General features: G+C 37.3%; 1 protein-coding gene across 1 annotated transcript in view; it reads left to right on the top strand.

The window, feature by feature from the left end:
* The window catches only part of THSD7B (thrombospondin type 1 domain containing 7B), a gene marked incomplete at its 3' end in the record, with an annotated part of 392,396 nt that overhangs the window by 118,874 nt on the left and 247,577 nt on the right, over positions 1-25,945 (top strand). The window contains exon 2 of the mRNA XM_019661345.1: positions 22,442-22,614. Within this exon, the coding sequence (XP_019516890.1) occupies positions 22,476-22,614 (139 nt within the window). The remainder of the gene's footprint in view (positions 1-22,441; positions 22,615-25,945) is intronic.

Consider the following 25,945-nt stretch of genomic DNA (forward strand, 5'->3'; position numbering starts at 1 on the left):
GCATAGAAAAAAAAATTAAAAAGGAATCTATAGGGCTGTCCAATGATAACTGAGTCTAATTTGGGAATTTCAGACATGCAGAAATGTGGTTGATTCCAAGCTTATCTTAAATTGCTATTGCCATTGTCTATTCATTCCACACAATATAAAGCTACTGGCCCTTCACTTTTTTGTCCATTTCCAGATCAACCTTGGGTATCCTGTGAGATGCTTGGGTAATATATCAAAACTATGCTCTTTTACACAATACACAGTATTTAGATAGTGATACTTTGCTTGACAGTAGCTTCTGCCAACACTATTTCATTTATATGGTCTAAAAATGATACCATTGTGATCGTGTAGCTTTATAAGTTCAATCCAATTGTGTCTTTATTTTTGTATTTCTTTCAAATATGTGTTGGAATGCTATACTGGGAAATTGACCTAATATTTCCAGGTGATGGAGTCCCCTTCTCCTTCCCATTATTCCAATTGCTCTTGCCACCCAGTGTGAAAATGGAAAAAAAGTAGGCTGACGTCCCGTAATATCTTCCCATGGTGTGCCCTTATTGAATTATTTCCAGGTGGATGCGACAGATGTTCATCAAGTCGCTCCTGGCTTCCACTGTTAATTGAACCATAATGGGAATGACAGCAGGGAAGGACAAATTATGGGAGCAGAGATACAATTTGAACTCTGCATCCTTATGACCTTCTTGGAAACTTGAGTTGGGCTGACAGTTCCTGTTTTTTTTTTTTTTTTTACATGCATGGGAAGGAATGTGAGATGTGAGATTGTTTCAGCTAGAATACATCAACGAACTAATATCCTCTGAAATTAGTATTGTCTTACTGTTGACAGATGTTATCAATCAACTTGTCATTTCTTTAACTGTGATATGTTAACAGATTACTAAATCAGGAGTCATAAGTCCTAGCTATGAATCATGGCTTTAGAGAAGTCACTTAATCTTGATAAATTTTCAAAAGGATAAAACATTACCTATGTGAAATGACGCCTTCACATGTTTGCGAATTATTTTTGAAGGGAGATAAGCATTATGCATATATCTACTTTAAAAATTGTTTTAACTAGAATTAAAATTTTTCCACTCAGATAATTGGATTTGGTGCAGAAGATGGACTGAAAGCTAGCCAAGTTTAACAAACACTGTACTGATGTGCTAATAGATGACGATTAGAGCAATGGTTGTAGCAACGAAAAGTCAGAGAAGGCACTGTGTTCAGAGTATAATTTACAAAGTTTCTAGAAGTGAGTTCAGAGGAAGGGTGAGTCACTAAATAAGATGACATGGAAAGGGAATGATTGGCCAGGCTGTGTGGCTATGAATGTAAACCCCCTGCCTGTGGGCGGCATCCAAGAGAGAAGACTGAATGGTCAAGCATACTCAGACACAGGACTTTTTTTTTTTTAATTTAGGTTTTTTATTGAACACCTACTGTGAACCAGGTTCTATTTCATGCACTAGAAGTAAGGCATGGATTTCAACTGTGGACACATTTAGAGTGTTTTTTAGAAGGAGACTCTCAGCCCTTACATAGATGAATGATTGCAGTATAGACCAAGTGGGGTGACATTCACTTAGATTCACTTACTAATTGTATTAAATTTCAGTTATATATTTGTTTGTTTTAATTGTCCTAGTATTTAAAAAAAAATAATGTTCATTGGAAAATGCCTTCCCACAAGGTAGTGATATTTTCCTTAAGAGGTGTGGTATGACTACAAAAGAGAAGCCCAGAACTAAAATTGTCAGGAAAGAAGGTAAGGAAGAATTTAGACACATTAGTCGAATTGTAGTTGGAATGACAGTGGGCACTGACAATGGGACATCCCATTGTTTCTCAGGGGATGAAGAGAGCAGTGAGAGAAATCATTCCAAAAATGGGAATTGGAAGAGTTAAGTGTGGAGCCCAGTTTAATATTGAAGTGGCTTGGAGGAGGTGATTCATGGTTTTTTGAATTGTGGAGGGCAATATCTTAGGAGGCCAGGGAAGTGGAATGAGGTGGAACTCAGAAGAGACAGAGATGAGTGGAAGGAGCACATGATGGTTGGTGGTAGACTAGGAGCCATACTTGGTCTCCTCTATCCTCACTCATTCCCTTGGTGATCTCATCCAACCTTGCACTATTTATAGCTAATGCCTTCCTACTATCACCAGCTCAGGGCTCTCCCCTGAACTACAGATTCATGGGTATAGTTTCCTATTTGTTATCTCTACAAGGATATATGATAAGCATTTCAATCTTAACATTTGAAACTGAACTGATATCCCTTGTACCTCATATCTGCTCCTCTCACCTCATAGTCTTCCCTTCCCTGTTAGTTGCAATTCATTCTTCCCATTGCTTATGTCCAAAATCTTGGAGTCATCCTTGATTCTTCTCTTTTACTTACATCAAATTCATCAGCAAATCTTATTGACACTGCCTTGAAAATATTGCTAGAACTTGACTAATTACAGCTACCTTCACTCATAATGGCCTCATACCTAGTTTCCCTGTTTGTGTATTTTCCCCTCCTAAAGTCTATTCTCAATACAGCAGCTAGAGAGATTCTACTAAAATAAAAGTCACATAATGTCACTCTTCTGTTCAAAACACTCCAGTGACTTCTCCTTTCACTCATAGTAAAAGCCAAAATTATTACAGTGGTCTACAGAGGCCCTATACTCATTCTGTTGCTTTTCTGGCATCATTTTCTCTATTTCTCCTTTAGCTCACTTCACTGCAACTTCATTGGCTTCCATGCCTCAGGACTTTAGCACTTACCATTCCTTCTACCTGGAACACTATTTCCCAAATACATATAGCTCACTTCTTATCTACTTTAAGTTTATTTTGTTACTGCTGTATTTTTATCACTAAGAACAATACTTAGTATACAATAGGAACCCACTAAATATATATTGAGAGAATTAATTTATTTTGAATTCAGATGTGTACCTGAGAGCTAACTATTTGGGTTGCATAGGAGGGATTTGCTGAAGAAGTAAGATGGACCTATTTTGCCACATGTAAGAGGCAAGACCTGCATTGTGTGAGGCCGAAGTCTAATTTTAGGACTTCATTATTTTGTGACTCACCTTTTATAATGGTTTCTTCCACTTATTTTTAGCCTCTTAATCTGGTTTTAATTGTTATTCAATTCATATTTATTGAACATCTACTATGTGCTAGATCCTATGATGATGGGTGCTCAAGAAATTTTATCACATTTAAGACAACCCCACAATAAATCTGTGCATTTGGTATTATTCTCATTTTGCAGGCCTGGTGGAAATAGAGTTCAGAAGGATGAAGGGACTTGGCCAAAGTCACAGAGAAAGCCAGTGACAGAATGAGGACTTGAATTTGGTTCTAATTTTGAGTCAGGTTCACTCTACTTTTCAGTGTTTAATCCATCAGCAGAATAATCAAGTGTCTATTCTGTACGAGTCATCATCATTGACTGTCCCTTATTATCTTCTTCCTTGTGGGGAAGAAATCTAGAGAAATAGAAAGAACCTAAGTGTATTAGTCATTTACTGCTGTGTAACCAATTATTCCAACATTTTAATAGCCTAAAACAATAATAAATGTGTATTATCTCACAATTCTCTGTACGTTGGGAATCTGGCCCAGCGTTTTTAATGGGGTTGCAGTGAAGACTTCAGCTGGAGCTGCTGTCATTTGAAGGCCTGACTAGGGCTGGAGGATGTGCTTCCAAGGGGACTCACACAAATATGTGGCATGTTAGTGTTGCTTGTTGGTGGGAGGCCTCAGTTCCATGCCATGTGGCCTCTGAGAAGGGTTGCTGGAGTATCCGCATGACAAGGCACCTGGTGTTCCAGGTGACGGATCGAGAGAGTGTACGGCAAGCACTGCAATGTCTTTTATGACCTATCCTAGGAAATCACCCACCATCACTTTCAGTTTCCTATTCAGTGTGGGAGGAGGCTGTACAAGTGTGAATACCACGAGGTGAGAATCATCGAAGGCCATCTTGGAGGCTAGCTCCTACAGTCTTCCCTAAGTCCCCCACTGATTCCAATCTTTCCCACATGCAAAATGCTTTCCCCCAATTTCCAGGCCCTCAAAGTCTGATAGCATGAACTCAGTATCCAGAATTGCATCTAAATCAGATCCAGGTGTTATAACTACTATTCCACTGAATTTTGCTGTTTTAGGTCCCCTTCTACTTGTTAGGTCATTTTTTCTCAACTTTGCTGGACTTTGAATATTTAAGAAGCATGGGTTAAGTATCTATCTGTGCCAGACACTGTGCTAGGAATAAATATAAAAACTGATAAGGTAGGATCCTTATCACTGTGAAGTTCACAGTCCAATGGATATGAAATATATAAATGATTATTGCACAGCATACTTTGGGATCATAAATTCAGTAGCGAGTAACTCTGCTCAGATGAGCTAGAGAAGATCCTACAGACGAGTTCCCATTTGTGCTAGCCCATGAGTGTTGCAGGCCAGTTCAGAAAGCCATCAAGTAGAGGAGCGCATTTTACCCAGGAGAGGTAGTGTGAGCAAAAACCATTTCTTCTTCATCTTGAATATGCGCAGACTCTAAGCCTTAGCCGTCAGCCTTCTGCTCTTTCCATACTACAATCTCTCACTTGGAGAACTTGCCCAATTTTCTACTTTCACGCACCAAACTACTAATCAATGGGCCTGATTTTCCAAATCACATCTCTAACTTCGACTACTCTCAATTCCATGTCTCCCACTCTCCAATAGACACTGTAACTTGAATTACATCATTGCATCAAACTTCGGACAAAACAAAAATTGTCATCACTTTCCTTAACCAACCTCCTATTTCTCAGCTTGAGATCTCATTGTTATCTGTGACTATCTCTTTTTTCCTCCCGTGTGCACTTTCTTTGTTATTTCTCTTGCTGTCTTTCCAGTTTTTCCATTTCCTCAGTGGTCATGCTACCTATAATACAACAGGGCTTTACATATAAATAAATTACTGCCCTAATCTTTTACTCTGAGCTCATCTTCCTTAATGTACCCTATGTGCTATTGTCAGTTTTCCCTTGAAGTACAGTTTTGTATTCCGTCCCATCAGAGAAACACTTGATCACTTCACCATTGTCTATGGAGTAAAATTAGAAGCCTTCACATTTCAGGATATTTGCCTTGTGTTTCCAATCTATTTTGAAAGCTTTATCCTAAATCTTAACCCTTTAATTCATGCAATTCCCTTTTGGAAATTCTATGTGTTGCCCCATGCTCCAAACTTATCTAATATCTATTAATTTGTAAAAGTCTTCTCCTTGAAGTTATTCTAGGAACTCCTAGAAGGCTCATGTCTGTAATGAGAAATTGGCACTTACATAGGTAACTGTTTAGTTAATTAAATCTGTTTAGTTAATTAAATCTTTACTGATTATATGTCCAGTAATTCCAAGTAGTTGGTAAGCATCCTAAACGGAGGGGCAGTGGGCAATCTGTTTTGGTTTTACCTGAGCCTCACACTCTACTTGGACTCTGCGTTCTGCTATTCACTAAATATTTGATGATGGAAATATTTGATATGAAATGTTGTATTTGAGTAACAGCAGAATCATGAGATTCTGTTTACTGTATTGCTGATATAATATCATGGAGTTAGGTGTGTGTCAGGTTTTAATAGCACTCAAGGGACCATCCAAATCCTTTCGCACCAGAAATTCATAAAATAGTAAGTGAAATCAGCTGGCAGTTGGCTGGGACAGCAACTATAGCTGTGTTAGAATTTGGCCTCACTTCCTTGAATGGACAGCCAACTGGAGCAGAGGATGTTGGGAAAAGAGGATATTTAATGGGTTTTCATTGGCTTAGGGGACTAGGAAGAGGGTCCCATTGCTGGTGCAACTATGAGGAGTGGGAAAGCAGAAGGCGTAGACATCTTGATCTCTTTTTGATTTTAAGCTTTCATTATTGAATACATGAGCAGCTTCAATAAAAATAAATCAAACTAAGATTACCTTCTGGAAAGAGGCAAATTATTTACATTTCTTTTAATTTTCATGACAAAAGATATAAAAGTTATCTTGCAACAAGCTGTGCTTTTTTATAGGGGCCATGAAACTCAAGGGTCCGCTTTCTGTCTTGCTCTAGGCATTTCCATTAAAAGTTGATAGTAACTCTGTGTTTAGATGAGCTTTGTGGAGCACGAAGGAGTGGGGAGAACACTTCCCCTCTTTGCTACTTGGAGAAGAATGGCTACATAGGGAAACAGGGCTTTTTTAAAGTAGTCATTAAAGTTTCTTTTGCAGCGGATTATTTTCCTTCCCGGGAAAAACACTGTTTCACTGACAAATTGCCAAAATCCACACATTGCAGTGAAATCGCCTCGCTGAGTTAGCTTCTTCAAGCAGGCTGCAGATGCTCATTAAGCACTCAATACATGCTCCACTTTGTGCCATATTTTGCGTTGGGTATACACAGTGTGTTCTCCTGGTTTTCTTTAAAAAAAATCTGTAAAATAAAGGTAGTTTGAATTACACACACTAAATAAGTTTTTTCAAGCTTTTAAAGTAAGAAGACAAAAAAAAATCTCATGTTTCTAACACATAAATACAACTAACATGCTTAGTATATTGTTTCCAAGAAATTTCATGCATAGATTCTCCCTTATAATTTTAGTCAAATGTAATACTGAGTTTTTAAAAGTTACATGCACATTTCTCATATTTTTATATTCTTTGTAATTGCATAATGTGGTACACGATACTCCATTGAGAAGATATAACAAAGTTAATCATTTCCTTATAGTAGACATTTAGGTTACTGTCTTTCTAATTAACAGTATCATGTTTCTAATTAACATTAATAATAAGCCCTAATAAGAATACTTCTGTGCACAAGCTTGTTTCCCCCCCTTTACATAGGATTGTTTTTGGAGCATTTGCCCTCTCAGCCAAACCTCCTTACCTGGCTGGCTACTATGAATCTGGCTGCTAATGGTTTACAGTCATTCAGATAGCCGCCCTTCACCTTCTGGAAGCATGTTCTGAGAAAGGGGCTATATCCGTGAAGGATGTGGAAACCATGAATAATGGGGAATGCTTATAAGAGCTGGACATGGTTAGCCTAGAAAAGAAGAAACTTGGAGTGTTGTCAAGGGCAGATGCGTGAGACATGCTTTAGCTATAACTGCAAGGAAAGTGTTAAGATCAAGGAATTTAGATGAAGAATGGAAAACAACAATCTGGGTTGAGATGTCCTAATAACTGGAACTATCTAGAAGTGGAATGGGCTGTTTTGTGGGGGCATTGAATTAATTCTGTGTCATTGGAAATATTCAGCTGCTACTAAGAGTATTAGAGATCTCTTCCAGTATTCTTTTAATTCCTTGATCCTTTAAGTGTTTGTGTCTGTACATCAATATTCTCTTCTATGTTTCAACATTGACTTCAACATTCATTTTTTCTTGTGTTTCTGAGCTACAAGGTGCAAAAATTGTTGCTCTACTGGAAGAAGAGGGGCAGGTTTAGGAAAAACAGTGGCATGTACTGGGAATTGTTCAGAGAATATAACATTATCAGGTATGAATTGATATCATCACTGTATTATCATGATGGATACGTGTTATTATACATTTGTCTAAGCCCATAGAATGTACAACACCAAGAGTAATTGCTAAGGGAAACTGTAGACCTGGGGTGATTATGACATGCTAAGGAAAGATCATGCTTCGTAAAGAGTATACCCTTCTGGTGAGTGATGTTGCTATACATGTGTGGGCCTGGGGTGAATCTCGGTACCTTCTTCTCAATTTTGTTGTAAACCTAAAACACTTCTAAAAAACTTTGTCCTTTAAAAAAAAGAAAAAAAAAGAAATGATATCACTCAAAGCTGATATCACCAATTAAAGTCGATGTTCTCATAAGGCTGCTGATCCTTTATAAGAATCATTCCACTCTAATTTTTAAAATAGTGACAAAGATTTGTTGAAGGACACCGTCTCCCCTTATCTAAGCTTACTGAGCACCCCACCCTGTGACAATGTGATGCATTTCTAAAGCATATGGAGGATTAAGGCGCACCTGTGACCCCAGAACAAAGTGATGCAAGTGACCCATGAGGAGACACATTGTGTTCCTTTTTATCTCATTAATATTACAATTCCACATGAGTTTGATTTGAGAAGCTTGAATGATGAATTTTACCTCTGGTTCCCCCAGAGTATTATAAACACTTATGGAGTCAGTGTGATTGTCAGTTTTCCAGTGATGTACCCAATAGGGCAGAAGGGACATTTCTTTTGTAAACATTTGGGAGAATGCCTATTTTAGTTTCATTCTTGTCATATAGCTGGTTCTTCATAAGCTCACCTTATGTTTGCACTAAGGCATTTAAGTTATTTCATTTTTGCTTGATCTGTTTTAAGCAGTTTCTGATATTTCTTTACTCTCTCCAAGACTATAGCTTTTGTTCCCACAGATATCTCTTCCTGACTTTTGGATTTCTGAACATTATTCCTCTTTGCCCAGGTGACAGAGGTCATGTCTATGTTGCTGTTAATATCTAACGCTGTGGTACAGCAAATATAAAATCTGTAGGGGGTTATATTTTGCATTTTAATTAAAAAATTACTTTGCTAAAGCATACGAGGTGTGACAATTAAGTTTGCAAACTCATCCTAGAAAAAGTGCTACTTACCTCATTGCTGAAATTCACTACAGTCACCTTCAAAATACTCCCCTTGGGAAGCTATGCACTGATGCCAGCACCTAGTTCACCCTTCAAAGCAAGTTTAGAATGCTTTTTTCTGGAATGGCCATCAGAGCTGTCCTCACATTACCCTTGATGTCCCAAATGTCATCAAAATGTTTATCTTTCAATATTTCTTTTATCTTTAGGTAAAAAAAGAAGTCTTTGGGGCCAGGTCAGGTGGGGAGGGAGGATGTTCTAATACAGTTATTTGTTTACTGGCTAAAAACTCCCTCACAGACAGTGCTGTATGAGCTGGTACATTGTCGTGATGCAAGAACCATGAATTGTTGATGAAAAGTTCAGGCCATCTAACTTTTTCACATAGTCTTTTCAGCACTTGCAAATAGTAAACTTGGTTAACTATTTGTCCACGTCCAGTTGGTACAAATTCATAATGAATAATCCCTCTGGTATCAAAAAATTTAGTGACATCGTTGCAACAAGTTCACGAATTTAATTGTCAGACCGTATTATTTTTAAAGGCCCAGGCCCTTTGAAGGCTTCCTGAAATTTACTCTTAATTCAGTAAAAATGAGTAAATATTTCTAGAAATTAGTAGGCATCTGACAGTTTAAGCTATTACTTTGGGGACTTGAGCCGTTTAATTTCCTTTAAGAACTTTACCTAATCATTAACTAATGTTTACTTGTTTTATTAAAATATCTATTTGACATTTCATTTTCCATATACTGTTACACTCTGAACAATTTTCCTCCTTGGCGACTTAGAGATGGTCCAGTATTGTACTTGGTACTCATTCCAAATTTGGAATTGGCAACAGTCTGGAAAGTTATGTGTTAGTGAAAATGTAATGTTTATAGGGTGAATAATAAATGTTAGGTGTCTCAGAAAATCTGTGAGGATGGAATTTTGCCATGTTTTAAGGGGAGCATAATTGGAATCAATTTTTTGTATGTGTTTGAGGTTACTGGCTTTCCTAGCCCAATTCTTTTTGGTTCATTATAACCTTCTCACACTGGAATGTACCCTGTCATAGCTATTTGCTTCATTCATTTACTCAACATTTACCATGCGCCTGCTGGGTTTAGATATTGGGCTACAGGCTAGGAATACAAAATGAAGAACATATGGCCCCTGACCTCAAGGAACAAACTTTTGGTTGGACATGGCAGAGGCCACAGGAATATTGTTGAAGCTTTTGAAAATGCATGTCTTTAACAACCAAGTATCTCAAGTAAATAATTGTATTCATGCCAAGAATAAAAGTACAGATATGTGATATTGTGGAACACCCATCTCAGCCATTGTCTTGGCTGTTCCCAAGTGGATCACTGCTAACATCCAGTTGACACTGGTGGTCACTGTTGGCTCATTTGCCTTCTGAAGCCTGTGGGTCTCCATGCAGTGTGGGGGAGCCATTTTAGACACAGTTTACCAAGTAGAGCATGCATGTGAAGAAATGATTTTTCTTTCTTTTTTTTTTTTTTTAGAGATTTTATTAGGGAATTGAGGGATGGGAACAGTGCTGGGGACATGGGGGAAGGGAACGGACAAGTTGCTGTCCTTTTTGTTCTTCAGTCTAGTTGTGGAGGACGTTGCTTCACTGGCCCAAGTTGGCACCATCATTGCTCTCTTCCTGGGCGAGACAGATCAGTCACCGGCTTCTGGATGGCCGCTCACTGTGGCTGCTGGCCGCTGACGCTGGCTGCTGGCTACACACGGTAGCCCATGGCAACCCACTGCCACAGGGGCTGCAGCCCACGCCGTCACCAGCGACTCATGGCAGCCCAGCTCCAGGTTGAGCTGTTGTTCAGCATCTTAGCTGTGGAGGGCAGTGTCACTGGCCCTCATATGTGGGATCAGAACTGGGGCCCTCTGGCATCCCAAGCCAGTTCTTAACCATCGCGCCACTCGGCCGGCCCAAGAAATGATTTTTCATTCCTACATTTCACTAATAGACCTTTTCCCTCCTCCATACCCACAGTTTCCTGCCCCTCATAATGGAAATTCAAAAGTTTAGGCATATTTTCCAGAGTAGAATGGTTTCAAAGAATATACTATTCTGTAGTTAATAGTTTTAGTGAACTGTGGCAGTAGCAATATCATTTCACAGAAGAGATCCATCCTATTGCTGTTTAATTAAAATCTTTCTGCTGATGTAAAGTTCTCTCTCTGGTGTTTTCCTTAATGCATTCATGATGCATCTGTCTGGGCTCCCTTGCTAGAGATATCTTTCATTATAATCCACTTATCGAAGTTTGTAATTAAAGTTCTAAATGTAAAATTTCCAGTGGCAAATTGCCAGGGTGCCCAGTGAACTTATCTTCTTTCTCTGAGAGAAATCACTCTGAAAATTTTCTTTTGTGTTTTGATCATTTTATAATTTTAAAAGTGTATGTGTACACCCATTAATAGTGTGATATAGTACATGAAGATGAAGAGTGGCTTTTTGTTTGGTATCATCAATTTCTGCCTGTTTCTCTGAAATTAGAGGTAGATAATATTGAATTTTTTTCTTGAAGGAAAATGGTAAATAAAATATATTTCAAGACAATTATTTTTAGGCTTTATTGATCTATGTACAACCTTTACAGACAATAAACTAACAAACAAACAAAACCCTTAGAGATGCTATTACGAAGGATAAAATCTGTTTTTCATTGGTCACGCATGTGTTTGAAACTTCTTGTGGTTTATTTAATTAAAGAAGAATCTCAAAACACCTTTTGCATTTCAATTTAGTTTGGAATGTTCTCTTTCAGATATTACTTGATTCTTTTGGGAAGAATGAGATGAGACAGGATTTAAGTAAATTCTATTAAATCTCCTGAATCAAATGAGCAAATTATTATCAGTCAGTGCCCAACCATAATAAATGAAAACTTATGAAAGATACTGCAAGGGACTGTTAGAAAATTTTATAGGTTTATAAACATGCTATTATTTTTATGTCAACTGTGGACATGTTTTTCAATAAGTTCCTTTGCAACAGTAGATGCATAATTAATCAAGAGAACACAAAGTAATATTTACAGTTTAACTGGATAGTTATCTTGACATTAAATATTTATAATCTTACATTGCATAAAACATTAATGAGTAATTAAGTATTTTTTTTTAATTTCAAAGGTCAATAACAGTTTAGAAGAGAATCTTATCTTGTTCATACATTCTAGGTATACTAAATTCTTATAAAGCTTTTTACAGTGATTGTTATACATAAGCTCACAAAAAATCACTCTCTCTACATTTATCTATATATGTATATGTATACACATATATATGCATTTATATATATATAGCATATAAATAAATATATGTTTATAAAATTTAGTTAAAAGAGATTATCAAATTCTTCCCTGCACCTTTAAGCTAACGGAGTATAGACTAATACCATTAGGTGTCTATTTTATTTCTTAAATTATCTACAGAGTGATTGTACTAACTTTATTACTCTTTCTAGAATACAGTGCTTTGGAATTGAATGCATTGTCATTTTATAATTAGCCTAAGATCTCCACACATATTATACAGATTTTATTTTTTCCTTTAGTGACTACCTTATGTTTTTTCATATCATTTTCAGTAAACTATTTAACTTTCATTTTTTTCCTACTTTATAAAAAAGGAGTCCACTACTTGAGAATTTACAAAGTGTTAACAACTTTGAACTTTTCCTATTCTTCTCGTCTTTTGGGGTGGTAGAGTGGGGTGTTTGTAATTTATTTATGAAGTTGGAGGGATTTTTCAGCTGTTTACTGTTGCCCAAATGATTTTCAGAGTTTTACAACTACTAAATTAACTTGACTGAGCACAGAGGAGAGAATGCAGAAATTCAAACCCAAAGAAACTCATAATAAAGTTTACCATCAGCCTGTGCAAAAATGAACTTAAATGTTATTTAAGAGATAACCTATTGCTGTTCTCAATTTAAATACTTTCCATTTGTCTGTACCCTAAATAAATTATAGCAGCCATTAAAGTTAAAATGACAAATATATGTTTTAATCAATGATTTTCTTTTTGCTTTAAATGCAACGATTAGGATCCTGACATCTTTTATGGAAGCATATCAGCATTCAGTAGTGATAGTAGTTATCAAATAGTAATGCAAGGAAGTTACTAAGATGAGAAGGAGGAAATTATACCTTTTGAAACCACTCCTTTTAAGTAATTTTGTTTTCTTTGATTTCATAAATTTATTTTTCTCATAGGAGGCATAAAACTTTATGTGTATGTATGATTATGTGCTTTAAAAAAGTAAATAATGTTTTATCTACAAAACATGAACATATGATTTAAAAAAAATCAGAATCAGTACTTTTAGTTCTATCTTAATTGGCAGCCCATAGTTCTGTGTGTTAGATAAGACCCCACTACCTGTGTGTTTGAATATAACATATGTTCCAAATGTTAAGATCTTAGAAATGATTTTTAATATATTTCAAAGTAGTCTAATTTTTCAGGTATTTGGGGTTTTTTTTTTAGCCATCTGTCTCCCACTGTATGCTAAAGAATCTTCATCAAATTCATGGTCCAAGATCACGAAAACTTAACTAGAAAAAAATTTACAAATGTAGACTCAAGAATCTATTTATTTATTTAGTAAATCTTTATTGAATATCTACTCTTTACCAGGCAATATACTAGGCACTGGGCATATAACATTGAACAAGATAAAGTATGCAGATACTACTTGAGGAGATGAAAACAAACAAATAAACCAATATATATTAGATTGTTAGGTATTGATCTTTTCTAAGTGTTACAAACAAACAACAAACAAATGTCAAGAGGATAGATTGATTGCAATTCTGATGAACAGGTGATGGTCTGGGAAGGCCTCTGAGAATAGTTAACTGAGGAAGTAGGTCTTGTGGATACCTAAGGAATAGTAATGCAAGGACCTTGAGAAGGTGTATCCTTGAAAAACAAGAAAGAGACTAGCATATCTGGGCTAGAAGAGTGAATGGAGAGTAGTAAGATGGAGAGGAAGCAAAAGTCCAACCAACAAAGCCCTTAGATTTTATTCTGTCATGGGGAGCCATGAGGGGATTTTAAGGAGGCAAGTATATTTTTCTTTCCTAAAGATTACTCTGGATTTTCTGTGAAAAGTGCATAGACGGCAACCAAGAGTGAAAGCAAGAAAACCAGTAAGAAGGCTGATACAGAAGCTTAGGTGAGAAATGATGGTGGGTTGCACTAGGAAGGTAGTGCAAAAAAGTATGGGAAATGGCTTAGTACTGCATAGATTGTGAAGGTGTTGCCCATTAGGTTTGCTAATGGATTGGTTTTTCAGGTGTGAGAGAAAGGATTTCAGGATGACTTCTGGGCTTATGGTCTGACGAAGCGTGGTACCACGACTGAGACAGGGACACGGAGGGGAGAGCAGCACTGCAGGCTACATAGGGGAATCATAAGCCCCGTTGTGTGTGCTCCATGTGAGTTACCGGCCAGACACCCATGTGGAGATGTTCAACGGTACGCTGGGTGTGCACGTTCAGGGAGCAATCCGGGGCTGGAGGTATGGGAGTGGACATGAAGAAATGGGAATCACGAAGCATGGTATTTAAAGCTGGGCACTAAATAAAATCACCCAGCAAGTCAGCAAAGCTAGAGGACAAAAGAGGTCTGAGGACAGTCAGAGATATATCAAGTTAGAGATCAGAAGGAGAGGAAATTCTAGAAAAGGAGGCTGAGAAGAAGTGGCCAGTGAGAAGTAAGAGAGTTTGGTGTCCCTGTCCTAAGGGAAAAAAGAGATTAAGAAACAGAGAGTAGAAGATTTGAGCAATAACCAAGAATGATTTCATGAGGTAATAAAATGTTTTTCCATGAGGTGATGATGAGGTCATTCTAAAATTGCAAGAATGTGTCCACAATGTCTTCAGAATCAGGGAGGACTTGACAATGCATAGAAGATAGCTACCTAAACAAGTTCTTATTTTAGTCTATGTCTATATGAATGGATGTTTTCACTGGGGAATCTGAGACAGCTTACCAGAGTAATCACTACCTTTCTCCTTTATTTATAGTTTCTAATACACGAAGGGCCCTTTCTTCCCTGCAATGACACTTATAAAAAATGACAACAGATACATGTTACTTTTCTTTGAATAATGCATGTATTTACCTGAAGAAGTCAATATATTGAATAAACCCACCTCACCTGCATAGAAACAGGGACACCCACTCTCGTGTTTATAGAGAGTTTCAATGTGTTGCTTGAATCATGTGAGAAGTTGTGTTTCAATTTGTAGAAGTCATAGAGGCTCACTCATACAAATAGGTATGTCTGTAAGTAGACCACTGCATTGAGGGACATGGATACTTAGGAGTCAGAGTTACTTTTCAGCTCTGTAATATAAAACACACACACACACACACACACACACACACACACACACACACCGCTTAAAACAAAGGGATTCATTTTTCTTACAAAACAAAAAGTCCAGAGGTTGGCAATCTAGGACAGTTGTGGAAGGTCCATGACGGAGTTTGGAGTTCAGGTTTCTTCTGCATCCCTTCTCCATCATTCCTAGTGAGTGGCATTTAGACCCATACTCTCAAGACGACTCTTGTGCCTCCAGCCATTATATCTGTGTTCCAGGCAGGGAGAACGGGAAGGAGTCAATAGCAAAGAACCACACCTTGACACTTCGGTTTTATCTTTTTATTGGAGAAGGGAAGTCATTCCGTCCCCGCCATCCACTTGATACTCTTGAACCCTGCAAATCATTGGCCAAAACTGTCGTGTGGCCACTCTACCTGCAAAGAAATGTGGAAATGTTATATATATGAAATGTATATTTATATATTTAAACAGGGCAGGTAGACATTCAGAAAAAGTTGTAGTTCTAGAAGAAAGGGAGGATGTGGTGATATGTGATAAGGGATATGTCTGCCACAGCTACCAAGATGTAATTTTGAAGGTTTTAACAAACATGTTTCAAGCCCTCTTTCTATAATATTAAGTCATGTGGTAAAAGTTTTTGTTCAGAGATACATCAAATATTTGTGTAGACTTTGTGCAAATTTTCTGTGGTCTCATTACATGATGCAAATGTATTGCAATTATTAATACAGTAACCAAAAGCCACAAGTTTGTACATTATTATAGTATGTTTACTGGTACCTCCTATTTATATTGGCATAATTTAGGATTCTGCAGAGTGAGGTGCACCGAGGAAGAGGTGGTGGTTAAAAGACTTGAGGGAGTTACTAAACATCATGTCATTGTGAGGCCAGAGGTAACTGTCATAAAATGGAGATAATAATACCTGTTATTATCACGGGGTCAGTGAGAATTTTTAATTGGGCTCTTGGTACAGAGTGCTTTTAGCTCTTCAGAAATAAGGCACAAAGTTGCAAAATTGGGCAGTTGAAAAAATCATCTCTCATTCCTCTGCTACAAAAGAAGATTGCACTCAAACTGTTCCTTAAATATTGCTGGAATAAGGTTTTTTCTGAATTTTGAGAGAATGATGACATTTATAACAATGGTAACCCTTTAGTGTTCACTCATTCTCTGGCTGGCACTTGTCTAAGTACTTTCCATTTATTATTTTATTCCATCCTTATCCACGAAGGATTATGAGGTGACATCTTCCTCATTTTGTAGATGAGGACTCTGAGGCTCTGAGACCAGAGCCACCACTTATGATGCAATAAACAGATCAGGGCTGTGGTTTCAGGCCTGTTTTGTAATCCAGCTTTGATATTTTCTGGCTGAGCTGACCTTGGAATAATTATTTAGCATTCTTAAGGATCAGTCCCTCTCTCTCTCTCTCTCTCTCTCTCTCTCTCTCTTTTCTTAGTTTCAGGTGTACAAAACAATGTAATAGTTAGACATTTCACCCCTCACAAAGTGATAAGCCCCATTTCCCAATCTATTGCTCCTCTGACATCATATATATCTATTACAATTCCATTGACTCTATTCCCTATGCTGTACTCCATATCCCATGATAAAAAGACACATAATTATAATTGACATACAATATTATTCAGCTTCAGTTGTACAGCACAGTGATCAAGCATCTACACAGTCCATGAAGTGGTCTCCCTAACAAGACATGTGCCCATCTGACACCCTATAAAATCTTTACAACATTATTGATTATATTCCTCAAACTGTCTTTCATATCACTGTGGCAATATTATAGTTACCAATTTGTGCTTTCTAATCCTCTCCCCTTCTCCCTCATCCCCACCCCTCTCCTATCAAGCAACCATCAGTTTTTTCTCTATATCTCTCGTACTATTTCTGTTTACTGTCTCATTTATTCAGTTCTTTAGATTCCATGTGTAAGTGACATCATATGGTATTTGTCTTTCTCAGTCTGTGATCAGTCTCTTTTACATCTGAAAAATGGGGATAATGTCTCATAGTATTATGTAAGGATTAGTATTATGTAAGGATTAAGTGAAGTGATATGTAAATGGCCTTGTAGAAGCTTCTGAGAGATCCTGAGATGGGGTTATAAAGGATCTACATTTTCAGGGTTATAAAAACTGCTTGTGTCAATATTGGGTTACGATATTAGTTTCTCTCATTTCAGAGAAAGACCTTGGAGATCACTTGCAGACAACTCACTACCTCTGTGACCTTGGGCTTGTCCCTTATCTTTCCATGTCTCAGTTTCCTCATCTCTAAAATGGGGGGAAAGATGAATAGCTACTTCATAGGGCTTTGATGAGAGTTCAATGGAGTACTCAGGTCAATATTTTATATATTGATGGATTATGAAAAATGAAATGGAAAGTATAACATTGCAATCAGAAATTAGGCAGATAGCTGAGAGAAAGCAAATGCTTCTGTGATTTCTCCATCAGTATTTACTGAACGGTCATTTGCAATTGGCAACTAGTTGGAGTCGCCATCCTGGTCAGTTGAGTCTAGTTGGTCTAGACAGTGGGTGTCCTCACCTCCAGCCCCTGTTACGTGGCTATCTTTATTGAACCATCTTCTCTGCACAGTTGCCATGAGATGGCACTATGGGGATATGGATGGTCAAGTTTGCTTTTCTCCCACTTATTGCTGTTCTTTCAGGCTGAAAGCAAACTGGAATAGTTTTTATTTAATTTTATTTTTTAAAGTTTTGTGCTTTTTAAATATTCAAGAACTTCAATGATAAGAATATGTATAAGGGAAAATGACATGCATATGAAGTTTAAGATACATTTTTCATAGTTTGAAGGGCTTTTAAATGATTAGAAAATTGAGACTTAAAGGAGAAATTTTTTTAAATTTCTCTTATTATTCATCAATTTAGAGCTAACCTTGCAAATACATTTTGGATGCTAAGATATAGAGTAAATAAGTTGATTGGGGAACTCAGTGACCTTCATGATATAAATTATTCATGCCATTATAGGTAGCATATATTCCTTGCTATATATATATATATATCACAGTTGCAGCATTTTTACATTTATGTTATACAGAGGAGTGAAATCTAATTGTTTTTTTGTTTCCTCTCATTTTGTCTGTTGTTAACTCTTTTGTGGCTTTTCAAATAATGGATATAAGAATGACTCTCATTGTCTTCCAAGCAATAATTTGTGAATTTCAGGCATTTGGAGGAAAGAGGCAATATAGTTTAGTGGAGACAAACCTGTGTTCAAATTCTTTCCTGCTCTTTCCATCCAGTCAGCAGACATTCTCATTTTACTTATGTATATAAACCATGCAGCGTGACAAATGGTGGAAGCTTCATCAAATCTGGTTTCCCATCCTCTGTCCTCAAGCTTCTTGGGAAAAGGGACGTAATGAGGCATAGGGTTATGGGTAACACAGACCCTAAAAATGTATGGGTGCTTTTGGAGTAGGATTGCTGTGGCAATGGAGATGCTTTTGTTCACTCTCTAAGATCTGTATTTCAGATTATTTTTCTGATCAAAGTAAAATTTTTAAGAAAGGAAGAGCTGGAAGTTAAGAATTTTAACATTATTTCTAGATGAAGTTATATTTACAGTCATTGAGATACAGAAAAAGGGTTGAAAGACTTTCATTGTAGAAGTTGAACACTTTGTTCCTGTAGTGGGTGTCAGAGCCTGTAATGCCCATGAATTAAAGCATTTTATTAATCCTGTGGGGTAAACAATACCAGTCTTGGGTTTCTACTGGCACTATTCTTGTTAGTGATGGCCAGGAGATATTGTGACTACAGGTATCTAGTAGGCTCCCCAGTCCACACTGCCCAGGCATCTTCCACTGAGTGGTGGGTCGTGGTTTAAGTAAACATGAAAGGAACCTTAAAGACATTGGGTCCCTTTGCAAAGTCAGCACAGGGCTCTGGACCAGCCGGGAAGCCTCAAAGGAGACCAGTACTCACAGCAGCCTGTTCAGATAATTTTAATGTGTGTGTCGTTTTTATTATTTTTTTTTGCAGTTAAAATCCAAAGATTGATGCAAAATTCAAAATATTTATATATAAATTCTTGGCTAATCATTCCAGCTCACTTCCGGTCTCACTGGAACTCCTAATTTCTTTTAAACCTCTTTCTGGCTTCCTACCTATAGCCATTTGGAGTGTAGCAAATATGCTTTTGTTCCTCCTTCTCTTCAGTTTGCACTTCGATGATTCGAATGTTTTTAGATATGATGGGTATATGTCTCCCACTAATGAGAATGGACAGAGTTGTCTCCTATACCCTGATGATTTCCTGTCATAGAAGTGGCCTCAGTAGAGAGCTAGTCCTGCTAGATTATTACCTTATTAATAATAATAATAGCAGCTTAGGATAAACTACCCTAAAACAAAAGTAGTCATTTGTATCCAAAGCTCTCTAACATTGCAGTGACTTAAATCCATCATTATGCAGAAGGCCAGTTCATGTGCTTCCCAAGGGTAGTTTTCAACTACATTTGTTTTGTAGTGCTCATTAGGAAGTTATATTGTTTTATGGGGGTGATATTTAGATTTTTTTCAGCTACCTCAACAGAATTAATGGCAATGTATCATCTGAAAAATGTCCAGATTAAAGTCTTTGTATCAAATCTATATTGTAAAAAATTCATCACGTGTGTGTGTGTGTGTGTGTGTGTGTGTGTGAGAGAGAGAGAGAGAGAGAGAGAGAGAGAGAGAGAGAGAGAGAATATGTGTCTGGAGAAAATTTTTTGTTGGTTTCTGAGGAAAATAATGGCCTGGCTTTAGTCCATCTTTCAGCAAAAGTGGAATGACTATCCATTGAGATAAAAGACTTAGACAGACTTCAAAATATGATAAAAATTCCAAAGCATTCATTGTTGTGTTGCTTCTTAAAGCATGTGAATTTGACATTAGCAACATGAAACGTCCCATGTCTAAAGTGTGTGTGTGTGTGTGTACAAAGATGTCTTGCATAAGGGGGCACAGATCACATTGTAGACAGAGGCTAACTTACATGGGAGCTTGTGGTGGGAGCTGAGGTTCCAGGGTTTCTAGCTGGAAGGGAGAGCCCCTTCCTACATAAACCCACCATGGCCCCACAGCCTTGTACATGCAGCAGAGCGCGCACCCACAGGTAAACACGTATGTCGTGGCTGCACTCCATCTCCAACCACTCCCTGGGGTCTCCTGAGGTGCTTCTCTATCTCCCTCACAGCTCCAACTCTGAATGTGACACCGTGTCCTCACCTGGAGAGTAGGCAGGAGGGAGCAGAGGATACTTTCTGATGGTGACAGGTGTGTCTCCTCACATGTGCAAAGAGGACAGAGTGGCCCCATGTGTGCACACAGGCTGTGCTGCTGTCCAGTGGGGTCTGGGAATGGTCTCATGGCCAGAAAAATTCAGGTTGTGTAATAATAGACTAACTTAAAAACGTTTTACTTGAGGAGGGGTTATCTTTTTCTGATACACACAGAAATACGGTATGAGCTAGCAATAGCCTTAGAATAAGCTAAAATTAATATCCTTGGTGCCCAACCTTGAGCAAAAGCACAGTTGTGGTAAATCATACTCTTGAATGCCTACAACATGGAAATGTGGCCAGTTCAGTGCTCTAGGCCAGATGGTTTTGAGTTGTGTCCAGTAAGGTCCCAAGGTTTTTATGAAATATTCTAACAGTCCCTTGGGGACAAAGAGTCGAGCAGGAGAGCCCTATTTTATTTCAGCAGGAGCCCTTCACTTGTATGCTTCTTGATATTGGTATGCAATACAGAAGTTTGAAGAAAAGCTTTTGGTTGCTTATCCAACTATTCTCTTCATCCCTGCATCAAGGCATGTCCTCCGAGAGCTGTATACTTGAACTTCATTGCTTGACTCCTCATAGAATCAGTTTTACTGATTTGTACTTTGTCTCTGTAACTGTGGAGTGTTCTAGGAGTGCCCTGAGACTACACCATAGACACCTTGCCCTTGTCTCTTTTATTGGTGAACATCATCTCTATTTATGAGGACTCTTGGGGTAAATTCCATCAGTGCTTTTGAGTAGGCTCATAGCTTCTTCAAAAGCAATAATAATAATAAAAAGAATAGGTAATTTTTTCCTACGTACTTGGAGGCTATGGTAGCTACTTCATTTCTCTGGTCACTAGGAAGCGCACAGTCAGATATTTAGAGGTAATAACTTCTACCCTTGATATCTTTTTATGGTTCAATCATTTTATCCCTTTCTCCCAATGCGTCTTGATGTATTTTGCTAACACATATATTGTGGCAAGTTATTTCAGGTCTCCTGAACTCCAGGTAGAATTTTCTTTTTATCTTTTGGAAAACTCTACCTGGATATGCTGTAGGCACATCAGACTTAATATTTTCTAAGGGGAATTCTTGTTGTCTTCCTTTTAAAATGTGCTTCTCTTCCTGTTTCTTTGGTAAAAGGATCCCATGAGTCCAGTCATCTAAGCTTGCCATCTTGCTTTCCTTTTTATCTTCTCTTTCTTACATCCCATCCAAATCCTTTTAATCCAGCCTCAGCCCTACCTGTCAAATCTCTCCTGATTCATCAATACCTTCCTGGACTAGTTCACTAGATTCCTAACTGGCCTCAATTTCTCTGATAACACCCGCCACTAATCCGTTATGCACACTGATATCAGTTATTTAAAAGTCATTTGCTCTCCTATAATTCTTATTGCTATTTACAGAATGAAGCCCAAATCCCTCACATAACATTCAAGGCTCTTTATAATTTGCTCCCCAGCCATTCTGAGTCTCATCTCCGTCCATTCCTCCCTCCACTTTTGTGCCTTTCACAGCATCCCCTGGACCACTAGCAGCCTCAACCACAAAATTCATTTCAGCACCTAGTACTCTGGGCCTGAAAGGTGCTTCCTGCTCCTTGAAGCTGTTATGTTTCCCTAAACGTCTTCTCCAATATTCTTTTGTATCACATTTCTCTCCCTCTTTCTCATTGCAGAATTCATGGCCACCTCCTCAATCTTTCCATCTCACTTTCTTAATACTACTGTTAGAGCATTCCTTGCCGTATTTTGGACTTTGTTGTGTATGTGTATCTTTCTCCCCAAATCGTGAGCTCCTCAAGGAGTTTGGTTGAATAGAAGGTGGGAATATGCTAGGTATCTGCCAACCCTGCTTTTAAAAATCACAGTAAACTGAGTGAGGGACTATGGAGTTTCTAGAACTGATAATGCCTTCAATGGGTAAGGATTGAAAACATGGCTAATTCACTGCTGACCTGAAAATGTTAATATATGTACTTTCTTTATGGTAATGGAAACTTTGTAATGCCCTCATGATAAAGGTTCTAGTGATCCAGGTAAGGTTTTATAATTTCTGTACAGAAGAATCTTATCTGACTTGCTTTTTTCTTTTTTCTTTTAGGAATAGGCAAGTCAAGAGGCTGAAAACCTGAAGAATGTTTCCAAGGGGTAATCTGGTTGTCACTCACTGGGTATGGAGGGACATGAGGAAGCTATTTCTATTCCTTTCTCTCTTGCTGTCCCATGCAGCTCATTTGGAAGGCAAAAAGGATAATCAATTCATCTGGAAACCAGGTAGGAATGTCCTGGCTGTTCCTTTGTCCCATTCTCATTAATGAGAAGAAAATTCTTTCCATCCTTGTTCTTTTTTGTGGAACAGGGAGGGACATCTAGAGAGGAAAAATACTCTTCTTCATGATAATAAAGCTTACATTTGATTTTCATTCCTGCATAATTGTCACCTCCATCCGTGATGCTTGTTATCTTTCTGAATTTTCACATTGTTGTCAATTAAAGTTATGATTTCCATAGTTACATCTGCTTCTCCTTTGTCAAATATATCACCACCATGCAGTACATTTGTAGCAAAAATGACATCTGAGTTTAGCTGATATCTTCAGCTACAAATGCTCTGGACTAGTTCTATAGTTTCTTCCTTTTAGGGTACAAACCAGTTAGCTATTTACTATTGAATACTTTCTAGTACAGAACCTGAATATCTAGGTTTGAGAGCATGAAAAATTATCCTAACAACTTTGTTCATTAATTGTGATTATAGAGTCATCTTAATGTGTTTTGAGGTCCTTAGCTACCCTGTACATAACTATATGAATAAGTTGAATTGAGGTTTGGAGGCTTGCATATAACTTATGTCCTTCTCTAAATACTTTCTTAATTTGGCTGTGGAAAAGATCTGTTCAATTTAATTTTAAACGCTAATAATTTATTAACTTAAATTATGAACCCCAGACATCTTGGCTGTTTGTAGCACTGATGTTTTTCATTGCTCTAGATTTTAATTTTCTTAACGTTTTACAATCAGATCATTTAACATATTTATTACTGTTTCAAGAGTCCATTCTTGCAAAAACAGATAACTTATATGCTTAATATCTTGGAACTGGAAAATGTGATGTTGTAGAAGATGTACGGTCCTCAAAGAGTTTTCATTTTAGTCTCATCATCTGTGAATTAAATAGACTGCAAATGTATTGTGTCACCATGAAAGTATGTATAAAAGAGATATTTGTAGTATTTAAATGACTTTGCAAAAATGAAAGTAAATTATGCTTTAAAGTATATTAAGTAAAACCCAGCACCATTAGAGATACAGTCTGGAGGAAATTTAATTACATTAAAGCCCCTATAAATTAATTTAATTGTGGGCTTTAATACCACATTAGTGATTTGCATTTTTTAACTCATGGCAGTCTTAGGAAGCTTTGGAAATAGTTCTAAAAGTCAATATTGCATTTCTGTGAATGGAGCTATTTTGTTTCAATCACAAAAGACTAAATCTAAATAAGCACATTTATATGACTGTATTCCTGTCTAAAGTTCTCAAAAAAAAGTGCAATTAAAATGGAAAGTAGCAAATCTGAAATACGAATGAGGTATGTTAAGAAAATGGGCTTATTTTGAAGCAAATTTTAAAAATAGATCTGCTTTTCTACAAGTAGGTCAATGGAGCAAGATGGTACAGACCCACTCACTCTACAGTGGATAAATACTTTGATAACTGTTAACCTTAAGTTTCAGAGCAAGAGTCCTTCCCATCAGACACATCAGACACATTGTGTTATTCAAAATCTGTGTCATCACTCACATTTTCCCTGATATTTATTACTTCTTTCTCTCTTTAATATGCCCTAGAAAAATGTAATAATATATACATTTTTCCGATGTGGTTTTACTTCTAAATTACAGATTCGTTACTTGTAGATGACCAGATATTTTTAAAGTAGAAAACATTTGAAAGATATAAAATTAAAAGCAAAAGTCTGGGCCATGTATTCCATTCTCCACTGTTATAAAGCCTTCAAAAATATTCCTCGCTCATGTAAGCACATTTCTATGCATGTTTGTGTGTATAAATCATATAACACACATATTATTATTACCGTTAATTAGGGTTCTGCCAAAAATAAATGGTATATGTATAGTGGGTAATTGAAAAGAGTTGAATAAAAGGACTATTCACAATAGTGAGAAATTGTGAGCAGGGTTTAAGAATAGCTACAAGGACTTGGGGAGTGCCCCTGAGCTAGTATTAATCTTTATGACTTCTAGGTCTGCAGGGGAAAGAAAGAAAGTTGTTTGTGGAATCTGGAGAGAAAACTTTGTAGAGAGGATGGCTGACAGATGCTGTGGCCTTTAGATGGATATAACCAAGCTATAGTCAAAGTAGGAAGGAGGCCAGAGGAATGAACAACCCCTGTCCTCACACCTCCTACCAGTACTCCCATTGGCTGAATCCAACCAGCAGCTACAAGGCAAAGGAGCCCATTGATGTGTCCATATGGACCAGCCTCCTGGGCAGGAAGGTGGAGAATGGTGGAGAATGTGGATCTCAAAATGATCAAATTCATACATACATATATGTGCATATATTCACACACTGCTTTGTACAGAGTCATGCTCTGTGTTCTTTCTTTGCAGTTTGCTTTTTATCATATAATGGTATCTTGCTGACTATTACATATTAGCGCACATTGATCAATTTTATTTTTTAATGGATGCATAGTATTCTTTTGTATTTTTATTCAGTAATTTATTTAACCAGTGCCATGTTGCTTTATCTTTCCTTTCCCTATTGCTTGGCATTTCAGAGGTTTTGGTATTATAAATAATACTGACATGAATGCAACATTATTTTAAAGGTAAACAAATCAATTTCAGGAGTCATATGTCCTAGAGCAATTCTGGGTCATCACCTTCAGAAACAAACTCAACATCTTCGAATTTGTTATGCATGAGTTTATTATACTTCATTTGGATTAAAAACAACAATAACAAAACCATACTGCAGTTGAAATTAGCTACGTTTTTTTGGAGTATGTTATAAAATCCAGCAAATCGGGTCCAATGAAACCTGGAATTTGAACAGATTTCCATGGAGACCCTGAGAAATATACTTTGTTTTAGAAACCTAGAAACCATTCTCTGGGTTTCGATTGTGGTGTCAACTACTTAAGCTCTTTGCTGATGTCTATTGTTTTCCCCCCTGAGTCTATAGATTAGATGTTAGTCAACCTCATCCAAATTAGAGGCATTTCTAAGTGAGTGCCTGCTTTGGATAAACAATGGATTGATGAATACTGAGGGAATGATATAATCTGTTGTTAAGGATATCTGATGAGGGGAGACACTGAAGAGCTGTAGGCTCATTGACCTGGCAAGGCTGTTGAATGCCAGTCATTATTGTGATGAGATCCTCTGATCTATATGTAGTGTCAGGCAATCTGTCATGCATGCCAAGAAAGAAGAAGCATGCTAACAAGAGTATCAGATAAAGAATGAGTTGCTTGTTGTTTTTGGTAAATATAACTATTCATGTCTGCATAGAGAAAAACCATTCATGGCTTCTGAAGTCACAGTAAGTAGTGATCCCTTAAAAAATTCCTCA

The sequence above is a fragment of the Hipposideros armiger genome, unplaced genomic scaffold (assembly GCF_001890085.2).
Source record: "Hipposideros armiger isolate ML-2016 unplaced genomic scaffold, ASM189008v1 scaffold_345, whole genome shotgun sequence".
NCBI lineage: Eukaryota > Metazoa > Chordata > Mammalia > Chiroptera > Hipposideridae > Hipposideros > Hipposideros armiger.